Below are 15,564 nucleotides of genomic sequence, written 5' to 3'. Positions count from 1 at the left end.
ATCCACTACCGAACAGATAGCACTCTTTTCAATCTATGACGACTCTTGGTGCTTACAAAGAGCACAGAAGGACACATCTTGGAACTTCTTTTTGCTGATGATTGTGCCCTTGTGGCCCACACACAGGAAGCACTACAGGTCATCATGTACCACATCTCAGAAGCAGCAAAGGCATTTAGCCTGAACATCAGCCTGAAGAAAACAGCAGTGCTGTCTCAACCCCCACCCTGGGAAAATTACAACCCACCACAGATCAATATTGATGAAAGTCTCAACACTGTTGATCAGTTCACATATCTGGGCAGCATTATTTCAAATGATGCCTCCATCAGCAAAGACATTGACAATCCCTTGTCCAAAGCCAACAGCTCTTTTGGTTGCCTTGTGCATTTCCACGAAAATCCAGGTGTTCAGAGCTGTTGTTATACCTTCTTGTATAGCTCAGAATCCTGAGTCCTGGACAGTGAACAAATTAAGCTACTTGAACGCTTCCATCAACACTGCTTGCACCCCATCATGAATATCAAATGGCAGGACTACATTACAAATATTGAAGTTCTTAGAAGGGTGAATTTACCCAGCATTGTGAGCATTCTCTTACAATGACAGATATGCTGGCCAGGGCATGTATCACGCATGGAGGACACCAGAATGCCAATAGCAGTGCAGTATGGAGAACTGTGCCTTGGGAAGCGGAATCGAGGTGATCCGTGAAAACGTCTCAAGGACCAGCTGAAGAAACAACTCTCCTTGGTTGACATCAAACAATGGACGTGGGAGCAGGAAGCTGCTGATAGGAACAAATGACGCTCAAAAATCAGGAATGAGTCCTCACGACGCGAAGCTGCAGGAGAGAAACGCTAAAAACATAAGGAAGCTGCTTCTGTCCCAGCTCCCCCAGGTCAGGAATTCCTGTGCCCCCAAATGCTCACAAGCCTGCAGATCTAGAATTGGACTGTTTAGCCACCAGCAAGAATGCCAGCACTCACAGAGCCGAATCTTCCCTTAATCTTCCTCTGTGAAGAACTAGCCACCATCAATTGTTAATGACTGCCAATCAGACTCTCTTATCCAGAAAATGAAGAACTAAAATGTGGAATCTTACTCTTTCAGATAATGAATTTTTGGAAATTTTAAAATGTCATTCTTTTTCTTACTTTTTTTTTCTCAATGTAGTCTGATCTTTCCCTCTATTTCTCTTTCTGTACCACATCTGACATTAAATTCACCCTCCTTCTCAGTCCTTCCTCTATTTATTTCTCAATCTTATCATCTCATTGGTTGAGAAGATAAAATTTGCCCCATTGTTCACTGGGGTCCCAGATGTCCTGTTGCCGTCACTGCGTGCTCTGTTCCCCTCGCTGTGCTGTTATCAACAAGCATTTCCAACAACTTTGTGGGAAATTTTTTTAAAAATCTAAATGTGTACAAACAATCTAACTAATGGGCAGGCCGCGTGAAAACCCATTCCAGCTAAATCAGGGCCATCATAATGAATGTTTTCATCATTACATCCTACCTGTATGAATGCAGCCAAGAAATGGCTTCTCACTCTGCTGCTGCACCATCACCTTGGTAATCCCCCAAAGATTTATCCTTGGCCTCTTCCTTCTCTTCCTCATTTACATGCTACCTTCAGTGACATCATCTGTGGATGTCGGATCAACATCCATGTGCACATTAATGATATCTGGGCTCTACCTCTATAACTGCCCATCTGACATATAACCATGCAATGAGTCACACCATCCTCCACTGAGCATCAAGAAGCTCAAAGACCCCAGTATATAGTTTTTTAGTTTAGAGATACAGCACTGAAATGCTGTCTGTGCCGACCATCAACCACCCATTTATACTAATCCTACACTAATTCCATATTCCTACCACATCCCCACCTGTCCCCTATATTTCCCTACCACCTACCTATACTAGGGGCAATTTATAATGGCCAATTTACCTATCAACCAGCAAGTCTTTGGCATGTGGGAGGAAACCGGAGCACCTGGAGGAAACCCACGCAGACACAGGGAGAACTTGCAAACTCCACACAGGCAGTACCCAGAATTGAACCCGGGTCGCTGGAGCTGTGAGGCTGCGGTGCTAACCACTGCGCCACTGTGTATATACTATGCTCCCCGGCTATCCTCTCCAGTCTCCTTCCTGGACACTTGTTTAGGCTGAACAGCATAGACATTCCCCACATAGTGCTCCACGGATTAGTAATAACTCAGGCCAAGCTGGATTCTTCACTCTCGGCTCCAAATAAGCCTATGAGTCAGTGTCCTAATAGATGAATAGTCCTGGCTGCACGAGCAGCAGGAACCTTAATAGTGTTCTGGTTGATAGGCTTCATCATGTTAGCCAGTTAGGGGCTGAACTGAAGGATAGAAGTAAATATTTGTATTTATATATCTTTCATGAGCTCACAATGTCCTAAAGCACTTTACAGCCAATGAGGTACCTTTGAAGTGTAGTTACTGCTGTAATGTAGGAACATGGAAACCAAATTGTGCACAACAAGCTCCCACAAGCAGCAAATAAGTCACCAGATAATCTGCTTTAATGATAATGGTTGAGCGATAAACATTGGTCAGGGCACTGGGGATAACTCCCTTTCAAACAGTGGCACAGGATCTTTTACATCCACCTGAGAGAACAGATGAGGCCTCAGTTTAACATTTCATCTGAAGGACAGCACCTCTGGCAGTGCAGCATTTCCCCAATACAGCCTGGATTATGTGCTCAAGTCTCTGGAGTGGGATTTGAACCCACAACCAACTGACTCAGAGACAAGTGTGGGACCAATGGGTCCTGCTAAACTGCACACTGAGCATTGGATCTTACCAACCTCTGTCTAAATATTCTGGAACTGAGAGTCGGGTGTGTCCCTGACCTGGTAGTAGGGCTGGGTGTAGGTGTCCTCTTCCTAACAGATGGTGAAATTTAATGTAGACTTCTAGGTTCATTTGCTTGTCAAACACTGGGCTGATCAAAAAAAAAAGACACCAACTGAAGTTTGAGCTCTACATCTTCACCCGGACATAACAAGCTAATGGCACAGACATTCCCCACATAGTGCTCCTGGGATCAGTAAAAACTCAGGCATTTATTAAGTTGTAAGTGGTGTGAGAGGATGAAAGGCAGTCAATAACCAGCTCTGATCCAGCTGCCTCATTGGAGAGGCTGGCGGGACGTGTGTGATCCCCATATCTTAATTCCCCCCTTGTCTCCGACGGCTCATCGCCATTACATGCGCGAACAACAATAAGGGCAATGTGACTGTCTCTGGGGTGAGGTTTTGGTGAGACCAGTCATCGCAATGGAAAAGCGGGATAAAGTCTCCAGTCCCATGGTCACGACACACGGCGTTTGGCTTAAAACGAGTCTCAGGAGCCCCTGCCCACCCTGGCTGTTGTCCAATTGCTCTTACAATGCCCAAGAAAAATGACTTAAACACAATAAAATAAATGCATATTAGTGGACAGGGTGGAAAGTGTTGATGAGTCCTAGAAATGGAGATAGTATTGGCCTTAAAGAGTGTGACTTTGATATGATCCTAAATCCAAAATTGAATCTCCTACGTGTGCAAATAACAATCATTTGTAATAAAAAAAGAGAAAATGCTGGAAACACAGCTCTGCATTTCGTCCCACTTCCCTGCTCTTTCCCCAGAGCCCTGCAAATTCAGAAGCCCTGTATTCTCGAGGTGGCGAATAAAACCCCAGATGTGGGAGGTCGAGAGAGCTGGGCTTGTCAGTTGGATGCACAGTGCCCGCCCCTGTGAAGCACATTATTAATAGCCTGGAACTGCCCTGCTTCACACACACATACACACACTAAGCAGTTGTCTTGGTGCCTGAGAACCAGTCGGGATGATCGCCACCTCTTTGCTGACTCTCGCCTCGTTTTTCCTCAAAACCTCTGCCCAGTTTTCACCGACTTTCTCCCGCAGTTTGAACCGGGATGGACGATGCATTTACTCGTTCACGGTGCCCAGCCCAGCCGAGGCGAGCTGTTCCGAGCCGGGGGAGGCTCTGAACGCTGTCCGGGAGCTGCAGAGGGACCGGGCTGCCCAGCAGAGGGAGGTGGAGTCCCTGGGCGACAGGCTGCGGCTGCTGGAGGGCTGGGTGGCCCGATCTCAGGGGGAGGCGAATGGCCAAAGTTCCCTGAGCCCATCGCCCAGGCAGCAGGGGGATGTCAGGAGGCTGCAAATGGAGAAGTTGGACTTACTCAGGCGGCTGGAAAACGTGAAGCAGGAGAACACTCAGCTTCGAGCCAAGCAGTGTCCCGGCATCCGAGAACCTCCTCAGGACTCTCATCAAACAGCTCGAGGTGGGAGGACAAGCAAACCCTAAATCCCGGCTCCAACCGGGATCACATTCCCACATGGTCTTCCAGCCTTACACTGCTCGAGTGGGGATGGGTTGTCAGGAATGTAGTAAGTGTCCATTGTGCCCAGAGACCAGGCTGCATATCGGAGCCATTCGGCCCATTGCTGCCCGTGGATCCACAGCCTGGGTCTTTAGGGAAAGTTCCCCTGCATGGGATAAAGCTTGAAACCGACCGGAGCATCACCTCTGGGAAAGTTTTAAATGTATTCGGGAGGTGGAAGCGATCAACCAGCACTTATTAAATCAGCAATATATCAAACCCAATCATTGACACACAGCCTGTTCCAGGAGTGTTCTCACCCTCTGCTCCTGGATCAGATTGAGATCAGACTCCAGGAGTACCCTCAGCCTCTGCTCCTGGATCAGATTGAGATCGGACTCCAGGAGTATCCTCAGCCTCTGCTCCCGGATCAGACTCCAGTTTTAAGCTGGAACAATGAACCGAAAGTTAATGCATAAACATACCCCGCGGATCATTCTGGAGGAGCAGAGGTTTAGACTGAAAAAGGGAAGAATTGATTTATGGCAGCGGGAGATTCGTTTCCTTGGATTTTCAGCCAGATTATCACACCAATAAGTCAACTAAGGACTCTCATTCGCTTATTTATATTTAACTTTAACTGCTTACAGCTACATGCAAGTGATGAATAAATAAAAATTATCCGCTGTAAATCTGAAGTTAAAACCTCACTGTAAATGCACAGCGAATTAATCAGGTAGGAGAGCAGCCAGGTCGGAGAGAAGGTTACATTGCAAGAAATACATATGATCTCTCCTAGATACAGCATGTTGTGCATTCCCAGCACTTTAAATATTTTGCATAAATACCAATTGTAAAATTAGTATTTGTACGCTTAGTGCGGACATTTTCCAGCCGTCCATTTGATTTGTTTTTTTTAATGATGGAAAGCAATCGGGGTTGTCAGTAGGAGGGAGAGGAACAGTTACCATTGAATGCCGAACTCTCAAACAAGTTGTTCATATTTTGTCTTGTTTTAGGGAGGCAGGGTTTCTCCAGTTTATCTTCTCAAACAAAGCCAGACCGAGGAGGTAAGAGCCCGATGCAAAGTTTTTTTTTGTTTTCCCATTATTCCTTCTGGATGCTTTTGGAGGAGAAGCATTTCTGAAGGTTGCAAGTGACATTAAATTGCGGCAACTATTTTGTTGATTTTCTATTTACAATGGCCACAATAATGCTTTCCCTCCTGCAGCAGCGCCTAATTGGAGCTTCGAAAATCCTGGATACCAGGAGCTGAAATCGGAGGTCACGGAGATCCCAGCTTCCAAACTGATACAGCAGATCGATTCCGGCAGCCTGAAAACAACACAGCAAAGCTCAGGTATCTGCAAATGGAATGCATGCATTTAAAAGTTCTCCTGCTCGATATAGGCAGGTAACAACACTGTAAGATGTATTCTGCATGATGATTTATTTCGATTACAGTTATATTTTTTAAAAATCAATTCGTTAGGGCTCAATGTTGTCTGATGCTAAAATGTGCAATTGATACAAGTGGCCAGCAGGTGGCGAAGGGGCACCATCACTTCCAGCCTCTAAAACAACTTGTATTTACATAACGCATTTAACGTTATGAAAGTTCCAAAGTGCTTCACGAGTGTTATCCAACAAAATTTAATAGGGAACCACAAAAATGAGATTAGGTCAGTTGTCCAAAAACTTGGTCAAAGAGGTAGGTTTTAAGGAGCGACTCAAAGGTGAGAGAAGTAGAGACATGGTGAAGGAATCCACAGATGCATACAAAGAACAGCAGCTGATCCGTATTACTGAATGGAAAAGCACCAATACTTCACAGTATCAGTACATTAATGATAAGTGGCAAGTAACATTCATGCCACACAAGTACCAGCCAATGACCATCTCAGTCAAGAATGTAGCCATCTCTCCTTGACATTCAACAGCAATACCATCACTGAATTCCCCACCATCAACATGGGGGTTACGTTGACCACTGAACTGAGTCAGCCATATAAATACCGTGGCTACAAGAACAGGTCAGAGGCTGGGATTTCTGCAGTGAGTAACTCACCTCCTGACTCCCCCAAACCTGCCCACCATGTGCAAGGCACAAGTCAGGACTGTGATGGAATACTCTCCACTTGCCTGGATGGGTGCAGCTCCAACAACACTCAAGAAGCTCAACACCATCCAGGACAAAGCAGCCCGCTTGATTGGCACTCCATCCACAACCTTAAACATTCACTCCCTTCACCACCAATGCACAGTGGCAGCAGTGTGTACCATCTACAAGATGCATTGCAGCACTCAACAAGACTCCTTCCAAACCAGTGACCTCTACCATCTAGAAAGTCAAGGGCAGCAGATGCATGGGAACTCCACCCTCCAAGCTACTTGGAAGTATATCACCATTCCTTCATTGTTGCTGGGTCATAAACCTGGAACTCACTCCCCAAAGGCACTGTGGGTGTACCTACAGCACATGGACTGCAGTGGTTCAAGGCAATGGCTCACCACCACCTTCTCAAGTGCAGCTAGGGATGGGCAAGAAATGCTGGTTTTGCCAGCAACATTCACATCCCATGAAATAAAAAAAATACTTTCAAGGCAGTATAATTATACTACTCCTCACATTCGTGTCAAATTTAGTAGTGATGGAAAGGAAACATAAAATGAAACTGGGATGTACTTTGGTGCCTTGCCACTAAAATCAAAGGGATTACAAACATTCAAAAATGATTGACAATGTCTTGTGCATCTGACAGATAGTCCCCACCCAGCTAGAGCCATATAAACTCCAGGGAGAGGTGAAAAACAGCTTGGATAATATCTTTTACTCAATGGGGCTATGCTAAATTACTAACTAATGAACAGGAGTAGGCCACTCAGCCTCATGAGCCTGTTCATTCCATTAGATAATTTCTGATCTTTACCTCAATTCCATTTACCCACCTTTGATCCATACCCCTTAATACCCCCACAATAAAAATCTGTTGCTTTGCCTTGCAAATTTCAATTGACCCAATATCCACAACTTTTTGGAAGAAAATTGCACATTTCCACTACCCTTTGTATGAAAGTGCTTGCTGTTTTCATTACTGAATAGCCTAGTTCTAGATTATATCCTCCTTGTTCTGGATTACTGCACAAAGGGAAATAGCTTCTCTCTATCTAAGCCATCCTAGAGTTACCATATATGGCGTGCAGCCTTTCAATCTGGAGCACAGTGCTCATATGTCATTGAACTGAATATTACTTGCATCATGCAAGCTCAAAGTTAAATGCAGTGCCTGAATGGACTTGTTTCTTAATCTTGCCCTGGCAGGTTGTGGAATGCTAGAGTGGGTAGGAGAACCAGTTACATTCCAAAAAGCAGACACATTTGCAGGTAAGTATGGAGTTTGGATGAAAGATCCTGAGCCTGTGCCACCTCACACTGGGGAATTCATCTGGAGAATTAACACAGTTGGCACTGACATTCAGCTTTTATATGAGTACCGTGACTTAGATCAGTTCATGAAGGGCTACCCCAGCAAAGTTTACATGTTACCAGAACCAGTAGAAAGCACAGGGAGTGTCATTTACAGAGGATCCTTCTACTATCAGAGACACTGGTCAAGGGCCTTACTGAGATATGAAATGAAAACAGAGACCATTTTAGTTCGAAAAGACTTGCCCAATGCAGGGTTCCGAGGAGTCTACCCATACTCCTGGGGTGGCTATACAGACATAGATTTTGCTGTAGATGAACTGGGACTTTGGGTAACCTACAGCACCAATCAAGCTCAAGGAGCCATTGTGATCTCCAAATTGGACCCAAACACCCTTGAAATAGAGGAAACCTGGACGACGACTATACGCAGAAGATCGGTTGCTAATTCTTTCATGATCTGCGGGACCCTCTACACACTGAACAGTTATTCCAATCACAATTCAATCATCAATTTTGCCTACAACACTAACACAAACAGCAGCATGGCGCTGAACATCCCATTTGAGAACCGCTACCGATACAACAGCATGACTGATTACAACCCAGCAGAAAAGAAGATCCTGGCTTGGGACAATTTCAACATGGTCATGTATAACATTAGGCTTTCCAAAATATGAAGGCCCCAGAATATCTTCCTTGGACAAGAAATAATGGTATTTTCTTTTTTAAAAATAAATGTATATAGATTTTGACTATAGTGCACAAATTACTGCTTTGCTAATTCCAGAACAAAGACCAGCTTTAATCATTTATCAGTGAAGCAAATGTAAAATAATTAAACATTATTAAAGGTTTGAACAGCCATGATACAAATGATGCTTGATTTGATTACACATTTATGGAAATCTATAACTTTTTTCTTTCATGGGATGTGGGCGTTGCTGGCAAGGTCAGCATTTGTTGCCCATTACTAATTGCAACTAACAACTGAGTGGCTTGCTAGGCTATTTCAGAGGGCAGTTAAGAGTCAACCACATTGCTGAGAGTCTGGAGTCACATGTAATCCAGACCAGGTAAGGATGGCAGATTTCCTTCCCTAAAGAACCTCAGTGAACCAGATGGGTTTTTACAACAATTGATAATAGTTTCATGGCACTATTACTGAGACTAGCTTTCAATTACATAAGAACTAGGAGCAGGAGTAGACAATTCAGCCCCTCGAGCCTGCTCCGCCATTCAATACGATCATGGCTGTCTCATCTCTGCCTCAACTCCACTTTCCTGTCCGTTCTCCATAATCCTTCAAACCATTACGAATTAAAAATCTGTATCTCCTCAAATTTATTCAATGCGCCGGCATCCACTGCACTCTGGGGTAGTGAATTCCACAGACTCATGACTCTTTGGAGAGAAGTAATTTCTCATCTGTTTTAAATCTGTTACCCCTTATCCTAAAACTATGACCTCTCATTCTAGATTGCCCCACCACAGGAAACATCCTCTTTACATCTACTTTGTCAATTCCCTTAATCATCTTATTAGATTAGATTAGAGATACAGCACTGAAACAGGCCCTTCGGCCCACCGAGTCCGCGCCGAACACCAACCACCCATCCACACCAATCCCACACCAATCCCATACCCCCACCAAACATCCCCACCTGTCCCCATCCTTCCCCACCACCTACCTATACTAGTGACAATTTATAATGGCCAATTTACCTATCAACCTGCAAGTCTTTTGGCTTGTGGGAGGAAACCGGAGCACCCGGAGAAAACCCACGCAGACACAGGGAGAACTTGCAAACTCCACACAGGCAGTACCCGGAATCGAACCCGGGTCCCTGGAGCTGTGAGGCTGCGGTGCTAACCACTGCGCCACTGTGCCGCCCTTATATACCTCAATTAAATCTCCTCTCATCAAAACTCTAGAGAGTAAAGGCCTAAACTCAATCTCTCTTCATAAGAAAAACCCCTCATCTCTGGAATCAATCTAGTGAACCTCCTCTTAACTGCCTCCAATGCATCTACATCCCTCAAGTAACGGGACCAAAACTGTACGCAATACTCTAGGTGCGGTATTACTAATGCCTTGTAGTTGCAACACTTCCCTACTTTTATACTCTATTCCTTGAGCAATAAATGCCAAAATTCCATTTGCCTTCCTTATTACCTGCTGCACCTGCTTATTAGTTTTCTGCGATTCATGCATGAGGTTACCCGGATCCCTCTGCACTGAAGCACTCTGAAGTTTCTCTCCATTTAGATAATAATTTGTCTTTCTATTCTTCTGACCAAAATGGATAACCTCACACTTATCCACGTTAAACGCCATATCCTTTTGTAAATTTCTTATTTCTTTATTGCAACTTACTATCCCACCTATCTTAGTGTCATCTGCAAATTTGGTGATAGTACCTTCTATCCCTACATCCAAGTCATTAATATAGATTGTAAATAGTTGGGGCCCAAGGACCGAACCCTGTGGCACCCCACTAGTTACATCTTGTCAACCAGAAAAGGACCCATTTATCCTCTCTGTTTTCTGTTGGTTAGCCAATCCTCTATCCAAGCTAATAAATTGCCCCTAACCCCATGTTATCTTACCTTGTGTATTCACCTTTTATATGACACCTTATCAAATGCCTTCTGGAAGTCCAGATATACAACATCTGCAGGATCCCCATTATCCACTTTACTTGTTACATCTTCGAAGAACTCTAGCAAATTAGTCAAACACGATTTACACCATAAAACCATGCTGATTCTGATCGATTGCGTTTTGACTTTCTAAATGTCCTGTTATTACTTCCTTAATAATGGATTCTAACAATTTCCCAACGACAGATGTTAAACTAACTGGTCTGTAGTTTCCTACTTTCTGCCTCCCTCCCCCCTTTTCAAATAAGGGCCATATATTCCAGATTAATTAATTGAATTTAAATTCCACCAGCTGCCATACTGGGATTTAAACCCATGTCCCCAGGGCATTAGCCTGGGCCTCTGGGTTACTAGCCAACTTGCCTGTCAGATTATGCATGCACAAAATATTCCCCATTCTTGACTGCACAGTCTCACTATTATAACCCAATCTAATGGCATTTAGTCAAAGCTGAGAATAGGATCTGACTTTGTTTAGATGCAATTCAATCCCATCCAGATTTTCTTCACTGTCAAAAATTATGAGCAGGTAAAAAATGTGGAAGCAATCTAAAACTAGCATCAATTGGAAATCAATACTTTCTTTAAAAAACCTGGACCAACTCAAAAGGTTTGATTTTTCTCATAGAGGAGCATATACAAAAATGACCTCCAAGATCAGACCACTTTTGAAGTTAACTTCTTTATTACTCCCTAGTGCTTCAGTCATTCTCTGAAGCAAAAAGTTGGCATGTAAATATACTTTTAAAAATGTGCAGCATCTTGCTGGTAAATGTAAAAAAAACTATACCGTGAAAAGACTCATCATTGAAAAAAGAAACCATATTATTTTATTAGACATGAGGAAAAGCAAGGTCCTTTTATGTATGCAGAGACACAAAAGAATGTCCCTGCAAATGCATTTTCATCACTATTGGTGTTTCAAGCTGGACTGGGTACATTTGGAATGAGTTAAGAATTGAATGAATTTATTTACCAAAAGAAAGACATGCATCCACATAATTTAATACGACTGGATCTCTGCAAACTGTACCTAATACATTCTCAGCATTCAAAGTACCAGCATTGGATTTTCTATTTACCTTCATAAAAGTTGAAGTTAGTTTAGATCTTTATGCATGTTCCTTTCCCATATAAATGTACCTAATATCAATAAGCATTGTTTATGGAAATCACTTAGGCTGTGAGCATATGCAAAATGTTGAAAAAAGTCAAGCAATGAGAGTTTTCTCTTAATCTCTTAGTACACAACCAGCCAATGACCTGTCACTTTGGCCCTGAAGTTTCACATTATGTAGCAAATTGTTAACACTGTTCATTTGCTTCTAGAAAAAAGTAACATGCTGAAAGCATGGGGGGGGGGGAAGAGAGAAATGCAGCTTCATAGTTCATCCAAAATGAGGGTTTTGATAATGCAAAATATAGTACTAACAGCACTTGGTAACATTATGAAAAGTGCACTAATACAAAGTGGAAGATGGTAAATATAAATCGTTACTATTGAAACAAGGTACAAGAATCTGCAAAAAGTTCAGAGCATATTTTTATTAGTTATGTAACCAAACCAAATTAATCGTAAATAAGGTCGTACATATTTAATAGTGCGTTAACCCTGTACAAATGAAAAATTAAAGTATAATATTTCTATACCAATATGGCTGTTAACTTCTGTACAATGCCAAATGAATACACAGTACAGGTGGAATACAAATCTCAAAATCAGACATCACAGCTGAGTTTTCAAAGTAAGCAAATAAAACTGACTGTCAAAACACACGACTGATGGGAAGTAGCTTTTTCAGCAGTGTAGCTTTCCCAGTGCCACCACAGCCATGTGACAAAAATATACACATCAATAAATCAAACTTTTAGCTCACGCTTTGTGCCAAGGGTTCTGCATACGATAACAGCAATCCTCTACTGTTTTGTACCTTCATCAGAATCTATTTTTTTTAAATCAAACCTGGGATAAGATTTCTGTATTAAAAACAGCTGTGTTGTTAGCACAGTCACTAAATGATTGATCATAAGCAGATAGACAAGATATCTTACATTCACGTAGTATAATACAGTACATCCTACAACTATAATAACTAGCATACAATCAAAAAAGGCAATATTAGACTTGTGATTAAAATGGTGTTTGCATAAACACAATTGGAAATTAATAGGCTCAAAAGGGAGCTTAACTCCTATTCATAGGTGAATCACTGTAATCTTTACTGTAATTAAGCTTATGAAAATTTTTAGATGATACTTTTTAACAAAATAATTAAATTGTTGCCTTAAAAAGTGTAAAACTGGTCAGTCTCCATCACTGGCTTAGCCATTTTTACCTAATTTCAGTGATTATCTCAAGGAAAAGAAATGCCACACAAGTCAGACATTGCCTTTTCAAATTTTCAAGATTCAAAAATCAACGCTAAATGTTCATCATACGATTAGTTTACACATCTGGGCTTTACTGTTGCTCAAAATAATGATCCATCTGATTCTGCATTATCGCACGACAGTTCAGCTTTCACTTAACTACTTCACATCTCACTTCTTTGTTATAAAAGAAATTTCATGTTTGAGCTCTATTTTTCTGCTCTTATCTCACAGAGAAGAGCCCCCATTACACCCCATGGATGCTTAGAACACCTACATTGTTCTATCAGCAATTTAGGATTTTGTTTCTTCTGTTTTAACTGCCTGAGGTTTGATTGGTCCAGTTCGAATGGGTTTTGACACAGCAGCCTGATTTGAGTTGGGTTTTTCTTCCACCTTCTCATCTCTCGTGCTCAAACTGCCTGTTCCACTCTCAGAAGGTTTACTCCCATTGCTGTCATTTTTGTGAACTTTGCTCATTGGCTGTTTGATTTGCTGATGCTGCTGCTGGTCAGAGAAGAACTTGTGCGTGGACTGAAGTACCTCAGCACGCTGCTTAGCCTTAAACATAAAAGGGAAACAAATGAGAGTCTTGATGCTTCTTTTGGACAACGACTGGACGCACACGCTAAAAACAAATCTAGTAATGTGGCAAAGAGCTGGGAATCATTCAGAAAAATTGCATCTCTTTCAACGTGTGCTGGAAACCAACCAAAAGGTAGCACTAATGTGATAACTGGTTGCATTGATATAAAAAATAGCTCCTCTGAAGCAGGTTTTTGACACTACCCTCTGTGGCATACAAAAACAAAGGTTTAACCATTTTGAATTTTATACATATATACTTACATACGCAGGAATACAAATTCTCAAGAAACCAACTTTGCTAATTCAAATACCTGAGAAATTCACAGTGGATTGCCAACATGTTTATTCTGTAAAGCTGCTACAGATTTAATATGTTTATAAGTTTTCACAATTTAATAACTGATGGATTGATGGGTGCTGTTCTATTCAGGTACAAGAGAACTAGAGGGAAGGTTAAATCTCTAATTTAAAATCACATACTATTTTTATTTTGTAGGTTTCAACGCAACTGTTATTTTGTATTGGAAAATAAACATGTGGACATCATAATGAAATACTATTAGCATAAAAATGAACTCTTCCAATATCCCCAGTGTCGATGACAATTCACACACTCAGTACAAGTGGCAGAACCTTCAGTGGAAAAATTTAATGTACATTGAGCATTAAAAACCTTGTGTTAAGGTAAGCAAGTCGATCTTTAAGAATTGTGGCAGGAAAAAGTTCGATTACAATACAACTGCTAGTGTTGATGGTTAATTTCTTTTGTAACTTTATAAAAATAGTGGCATTCTTTAATGTTACAATTCAATTAATTAACACAAGAAATAAGCCACTCTAAAAACATATTTCTATGCAGAATCTGAACTGTCCACATTTTATGTTCTAGTTAAGACCATAATTTCATTTGGTGTCAAGGTTTCTAACGAATAGGTATTATTTATTTCCTTTTTTGCACAACTGCCAGTAATGCTAACCTTCAAATCCTGTTCAGCCATCATTGCAGCTTGGGCCTGGTTTCCACGGATCCCCTGTGTAGGTCCTGAAGGAACCCTTGGTGTATGCTGAGGACGAGTATGGCAGATGATACCTGTGGTCATTTGAGGTTGCATCTGATTTGCCAGGGGCATTGGAGGCCTCTGAACAGGAGCTGAAAAAGTATTTCCATGAGGTCTTACCAATGGAGGGACCAGGTTAGGTTGGGAAAGCATCTGGTGAAAACAATTAGAATGGAATGTAATTCCCCTCTTACATTTGCATTGTGTGGAGCCTGCATTCTAATCAGCAGTACCATTTTAACACAAGTGGAAGCTACATAAAATACAAAGCTTGAAGGGCAAAACAGGAATCTCATATCAGATGCATTTTATTTAGGATTGAGAGAATGAGTATGTAGCACTGGGGATGCTGTAATGATCAATGTTCCCTAACTGGTAAAAGGCAAGAACAGAGGTGGCAAACCAGTCAGGTTCTTTGCTCCTGAACATTGCCCAGTGACTCTTACTGTAAAGTGTCTGTTAAATGACCATAGAACTGGGATGCTCCCCTCAATCAAACAGCCTGCCAACATTTACCATTCACATACACACATGAAGAATGGCTACATAGGCAAGATGCCAGAAAGCTGAAATATGGGCATCTACAATCAGCATATTCAGGAAAGGAGACATAAAAGTAGACTTCCAATTGGTTAACCTAGTAGCTAATCCCATGATTTGACAGTCTGAAATTAAATGTCAGATTAGCAATCCAATCTAAGAGTAGGTGGCACAACCTTCGGTGGAAAAGTTTTACATAAATTAAGCATAAAAACATTGCTTTAAGGTAAGCAAGCCGATAGATCGATACATAATGGATACGCATTCTTGTCAACACTTGAAGACTCTTTACAATTTAAAGACACAACAGACTTCAGGTTGTGGCTGGTATTGAGAAATCACAGCTATTTGATTAGTGTTGTCACTTTGCTCTTGAAACTAATTAGCACAGTGTAACTTCATAAACATGAAAAAAATTAAAGTCGCATTTTATTGGGGAGGCTTTAATGTTTCAAGAGACAGGTCAAAAAGCAGAAATGGAAGGAACAGTGTTAACTCTTAGTGTGCTTCAAACAAGTTTATTCATCTGGATACGAACATACGAAC

The 15,564-nt window shown here is 41.8% G+C and overlaps 2 protein-coding genes across 7 annotated transcripts in view; one reads left to right on the top strand and one right to left on the bottom strand.

The window, feature by feature from the left end:
- Positions 1-3,839: 3,839 nt before the first annotated feature.
- Positions 3,840-8,967, top strand: myoc (myocilin). Its single transcript, XM_068037785.1, has 4 exons — positions 3,840-4,332; positions 5,391-5,441; positions 5,603-5,731; positions 7,694-8,967. Exons 1-4 carry the CDS (start codon positions 3,873-3,875, stop codon positions 8,476-8,478), a joined length of 1,425 nt encoding a protein of 474 aa, XP_067893886.1. The 5' UTR covers positions 3,840-3,872; the 3' UTR covers positions 8,479-8,967.
- A 3,020-nt stretch (positions 8,968-11,987) lies between these two features.
- Positions 11,988-15,564, bottom strand: part of prrc2c (proline-rich coiled-coil 2C) — a 110,455-nt gene continuing 106,878 nt past the window's right edge. For 5 of the 6 annotated variants that reach the window (XM_068037779.1, XM_068037783.1, XM_068037781.1 and 2 more), the window contains 2 exons: positions 14,398-14,631; positions 11,988-13,393 (listed from right to left, as the gene is read on the bottom strand). In XM_068037779.1, the coding sequence (XP_067893880.1) occupies positions 13,127-13,393; positions 14,398-14,631 (501 nt within the window). In that variant the 3' untranslated portion in view covers positions 11,988-13,126. The remainder of the gene's footprint in view (positions 13,394-14,397; positions 14,632-15,564) is intronic. The other variant, XM_068037784.1, reaches the window with a different exon arrangement.

The sequence above is a fragment of the Heterodontus francisci genome, chromosome 8, assembly GCF_036365525.1.
Source record: "Heterodontus francisci isolate sHetFra1 chromosome 8, sHetFra1.hap1, whole genome shotgun sequence".
NCBI classification, from domain to species: domain Eukaryota; kingdom Metazoa; phylum Chordata; class Chondrichthyes; order Heterodontiformes; family Heterodontidae; genus Heterodontus; species Heterodontus francisci.
This window is presented reverse-complemented; position numbering and strand designations above follow the sequence as displayed.